At 35.7% G+C, this 4,845-nt stretch overlaps 2 protein-coding genes across 3 annotated transcripts; one reads left to right on the top strand and one right to left on the bottom strand.

The window, feature by feature from the left end:
• Window positions 1-1,652: 1,652 nt before the first annotated feature.
• Window positions 1,653-3,339, top strand: LOC125777686 (putative nuclease HARBI1). Of its 2 annotated transcripts, none has more exons than XM_049452906.1 (4): window positions 1,653-2,047; window positions 2,104-2,536; window positions 2,597-2,741; window positions 2,804-3,339. In XM_049452906.1, exons 1-4 carry the CDS (start codon window positions 1,920-1,922, stop codon window positions 3,181-3,183), a joined length of 1,086 nt encoding a protein of 361 aa, XP_049308863.1. In that variant the 5' UTR covers window positions 1,653-1,919; the 3' UTR covers window positions 3,184-3,339. The 2 variants fall into 2 exon arrangements, with proteins under 2 accessions (XP_049308863.1, XP_049308862.1); XM_049452905.1 differs by having other exon boundaries at window positions 1,654-2,047; window positions 2,104-2,539.
• LOC105231785 (uncharacterized) lies at window positions 3,322-4,430 on the bottom strand. Its single transcript, XM_029553224.2, has 3 exons — window positions 4,196-4,430; window positions 3,929-4,109; window positions 3,322-3,882 (listed from the first exon to the last, which is right to left on the bottom strand). Coding segments are annotated over exons 1-3 (744 nt in total). The 5' UTR covers window positions 4,198-4,430.
• Between the last annotated feature and the right edge of the window lie 415 nt (window positions 4,431-4,845).

The raw sequence follows: 4,845 nt of genomic DNA, 5'->3' as shown, positions 1-4,845 counted from the left end.
GCTTTTAGTTTTGATATTTTATATTGTAAAAAATTGTAATTGAAAACAAAGATGTGCTCAAAACTATATATGCGTATTGGGCAATGGCAACATTGTTCAAATGAAAACAAAGCAAAGATGGCTGATTTCTGCGTTTTTACCACGTTTTTGACTGTGCACACATTTTGCCGATAAGGAAGGAAAAGGAAGGAAGGAAGGAAGCGTTTTTGAGTGTTTCTACTATTACTGTCGCCTTCCTACAGTGTCGCTCAAATATTCTAGGTTTCAGTACCACTTAAAAAAGTTACAAACATACATACATACATACATACATACATACATACATACAAGTGAAGCTAATAAAAGCGTATTAAAAACCGCTCAATCGCTGTTAAATCAGAGAACATAAAACCAGAGAACATAAAACATAGAGAAGGTGCAGGTTCGATCTCAAACATTTTGTAAGATTGCGACACAGAATTTCACCACACGCTACAGAATTCAAGCTGTGAAATGTTAACATTTTTAACAGTTCACTCACATACTGAACAGATAAGATGAAGAGAAATGAATATATGTATTTTCGGCATGTGATGCCATAGCATGTATGCCCAAGCATAGAATATGAAGAAACTCCCAATGAAGAATTTCGTTTTGCTCGTTTATATTTTGTTTCATTTTTGACAGCGAAAAATGTGTACAAAACATATTATGTTCTCTGTCTCACATACGCAAGAATATGAAGAGACATAAATATATGTATGCATGAATATGAATATGAAGACATATGTAAACATATGCATGCATTGAATATGAATATGAAGACATAAACATATGCATGCTGCTCCTTATGATCTCCCAACTTTGTGATTTTGTTTGGCAATTGAATATTGACTTGTACACATAATTATGATATGAGTACAATTTTGTATGAATGCATGCATAGTAATATTTATAGTCAATTTGGACTTGCATATTTAATAATTTTCTTTGATTTTTACATAATATACCATACCAATAAATATTTTTGTATTATATTTCCTACTAATAGAAATTAAATTTATCACAACAATATACATATATGTATGTACATACATCATATTATCTTATGTCTCTGCACATGCTCATATCATAATCTTATTATCTGCTCATATGACTGCATGTATACGCATGTGCGCGTTCAGGAATTCAAATCATGATGTTATCACTTATCAATATATTATATGTGCGCGCATTGATCTGCATGTTCATACATTCATATATATGTACTTATGTATATGTACATATATTTGTATACACTTGCGAACAAATAATGCACAAGCATACAAACATACATATGCGTACACATGTGAATATGTCACCAACAAAAAATTGAAGCATTGTTCTATAAAAACAACAACTGCTCAAATAGAAGAAGCATCACAAGTCAATATGGCAGCCGAATTGGCGAAGCCCAAATGTAGTAAATTCTACAACAAAAACGATTTCATTCATAAACGCAGGCGCATATGCCACAAGCGACCTCGCTTCATTCATATAAACAGACGCTGTAACATCTCCCCGAGCATGCCTTTGCCAACAAGCGTCTTTTCGCGACGATGGCAAAAGCTAAAAATCATAAATTGAACATCTTTCTGATGCTTCTTCACAGAAAGAAGTGAGAAAAGTGGCAACATAGGAGTTGTCGATTTATACACCCCTATCATGCATTTCGATTACGTTCCCGCTCTACGCTCCGCCGGAGTCGAAATTAGGTATCATGCGTTACGATTGGATTGAAAGAAGAAGAGGAAGAGCTATAACTCTTTCGAAATCAGCTGTTTGCTTTGAAATATGTGAAATTGGAACATAACAAAGCAAAAATACAAAATTACTGCTGTTCAAAGAAAATAAATAAAAGTAAAATTTTTATATCGTTATTATTTTTATTAAACGTAAATATGGAATCATTATCCGCGGCGATATTACTGGTTGAGGAGGAGAGCAGCGCATCTCAGAATGCTGGGGTGAGAATTGAAAGAAGAAGATTAAGAGATATGTGCGATCCCTTCCAGATGAATGACGGACTGTAAGTAATTTCACGTGAAAGTAGACAATTTTCTTACAATTTGTTTACTTATTTAGATTCAAAAAAAACTTTCGTCTGAATAAGGACGCATTCAAGTATGTTCTTGATGCGTTTGCGGAAGAAACGACGGCAAGTACTTTGTCCTCGTTATCTCCGCTTAACATTGTAGTATCCGCTTTAAGATTTTTTGCGGAAGGTAGTTACCAGCATGGAGTTGGCGCAGATCACAATGTTGGAATGGCACAGTCAACCGTGTCAAAGTGGCTGTCAAATTTTCTAGAAATAATGCAGCAAAAGCTATGCCCACAGTGGATAAAATATGAGCAAAGTGAAATAGAAAAGCAGGAAGCAAAACAAAATTTTTTTACGAAAGCTGGTTTCCCAGGTGTTATCATGTGCGTTGATGGTACGCACATAAAGCTAATCAAGCCATCCAATGAACCTTTTCTTTATTACAATAGGAAAGGATTTTATAGCATCAATGCTATGGTGGTGAGGACTGTACATATTTCATGAAATCAATTCCATAATTGAATATTTATTTTTTAGGTGTGCGATCACAAATTAAGAATAAGGAGCATTGACGCTAGGTATCCTGGGTGCAATCACGACGCCCATGTATGGGGATTGAGCAAGCTTAGGTGCTATATGGAACGACGATATCGTGAAGGTGAAAGGAACACATGGCTGTTAGGTATTTGGGTATATATGTATGTTTCTTAGACAATTTAAAATAGTTATTTGCTTTTTTTCAAGGCGATGCTGGATACCCATTACAACCTTGGCTAATGACTCCATATCGTTCCGTAAGTCAAGGCAGCCGACAAAGTAATTATAATATTAAGCACTCAAAAACCAGAAACATTATAGAGCGAACGATCGGTGTTTTAAAGAACCGCTTTCGATGTTTGTTGGGAGCTCGAGAGCTGCATTACTCGCCTCAAAAAGCGAGTCAAATTATAAATGTTGTTTGTGCACTACACAATATTTGCATTTTCTACAAAGTAGAAGATTTGAATACGATAGAATTTGATAATGAAAGCCGTCAAGAGGAAGAGGAAGAGGAACAAACCAATGACCCTGAATTTACTTCAACAGCAAATCGTATTCGTGACAACATACTTTCTTCTTTGTAAAGTGTATAAAATTTTATTTCTATATTTCAATATTTTCTTTAAATTCAAAATTTATCTAATTTAAGAATAAAATTCAGTGTACATCACATTTCGTTACATAAAAATACAGTTTATCTTAAAGATAATACAAAACAAAATTCAGTATTTATAATTAGGATCTAATTTCAACATTTGTAATTTAATATCTAACTTTTCTTTTAGCAGTTGCTCTTTCACTCTATTGTGTCGTTGCTGCTCTTGAAGCTGCTGAACTGCAGTGTCTGCCAATACTTCTAGAGAGCGGTTCATTCGACGTAAATATGTTACCGTTTCCTTCATTTTGCCATCTATAGATTCATAATGAAGTTTTGTTTCGGCATAAAATTCTTTCTGGAGATCTTGTTGCTCCCTTAGTAATGATGCTGCGCTCTCCTTTTCTGGTCGTCTCTCTCTGTAAGCAGCTCTGCTGGTTGACGGCACATCGTCTGCATGTGCCGAAATGTCCATTTCGGAGGTTCGGGCTGCGTCTTGCGTGCTATCGCCATAATCGAAGGTATTTTGTATCCCACTTGTACTTATTTCTAACCCTGTTAAGCGCACAATTTTCTCCTCCAGTGGACTTATGCGTTGTAGACGACATTGCCCTCCCCCTGTGCTCAGCATTTCCTTTTTATTGCTGGTCAGCTTTCGTTTGATGTAGCACTTCCAGTCAATCCAAACCTGTAACGAAACGTTAGAATTTAAAAATTCGTTTTCACTTACTTACTTTTCTCCACGCAAGTGAGTCCTTAGATGGTGGACCAAGTGCATTTAAATTAGAAGCCACCTCTTGCCAAAAAGCCTGCAAATCTTCCTTAGGTCCCTTGTGGAAACCGTTAGCTATATCTGGCTTTTTCTCCATTATTTCTGCTAATTTTACGTACTGTTGTGGTGTTGTTGTTTTTGACCTGAAAGAATATAAAAAAATATCATTAGAGCGCAAAAACTGAAAATATCGTTTGTTTTACAATTTTTAAATACAAGTTTTACTTACATTTTTATAAAATTCCAAAAATATCACTCAAATAATAAAATTTTAAAATCAAAATAAAAACACAAAAAGTTCTCCGTTAACAAAATTGCAACTTAGCAAAACGGAGCTACGATCGAAATGCATGATAGGCATAATCGTAAATTTCGAAGTTGAACTGAACGGGAACGGAACGCATGATACCAAAGTTGCCAAACGGAGAAAATTTCAATCCGAGTCGAAATGCATGATAGGGGTGAATATTTGTCTAAAATATTTTTCCGTGACTCGCAAAAATCTGCGTCGATATGTATGCAAGCTCATACATATGCATACAAATTTACGCTAGTTTGTCGGCGAAGCTGTTACAGCGGCAAGGGAAGCGGTAACAATCGGCAATCGTTTGTTAGTTTCTTTCGCGTCTCGTCGCGTCAGTGCTTCGACAGATTGATGTGCTGAACATATAGAACACTACAGACTGCAAGCGCCATCTAAATCTGATATTGAAATACACACATTCTTATGGACACAGTTATTTAGACAGCTGCACAACTACATAACTGTGTCCATATGAATGTGTATATTTTAATATTTGACAGATGTCGCTTGCAGTCATCCCCGCTCAATGTGTTCAGCATTTGACTCTTTGACAAAACGCCTGTTTCGGCCATTGG

Source organism: Bactrocera dorsalis, chromosome 3, assembly GCF_023373825.1.
Source record: "Bactrocera dorsalis isolate Fly_Bdor chromosome 3, ASM2337382v1, whole genome shotgun sequence".
In the NCBI taxonomy this organism is placed as follows: Eukaryota; Metazoa; Arthropoda; class Insecta; order Diptera; family Tephritidae; genus Bactrocera; species Bactrocera dorsalis.
This window is presented reverse-complemented; position numbering and strand designations above follow the sequence as displayed.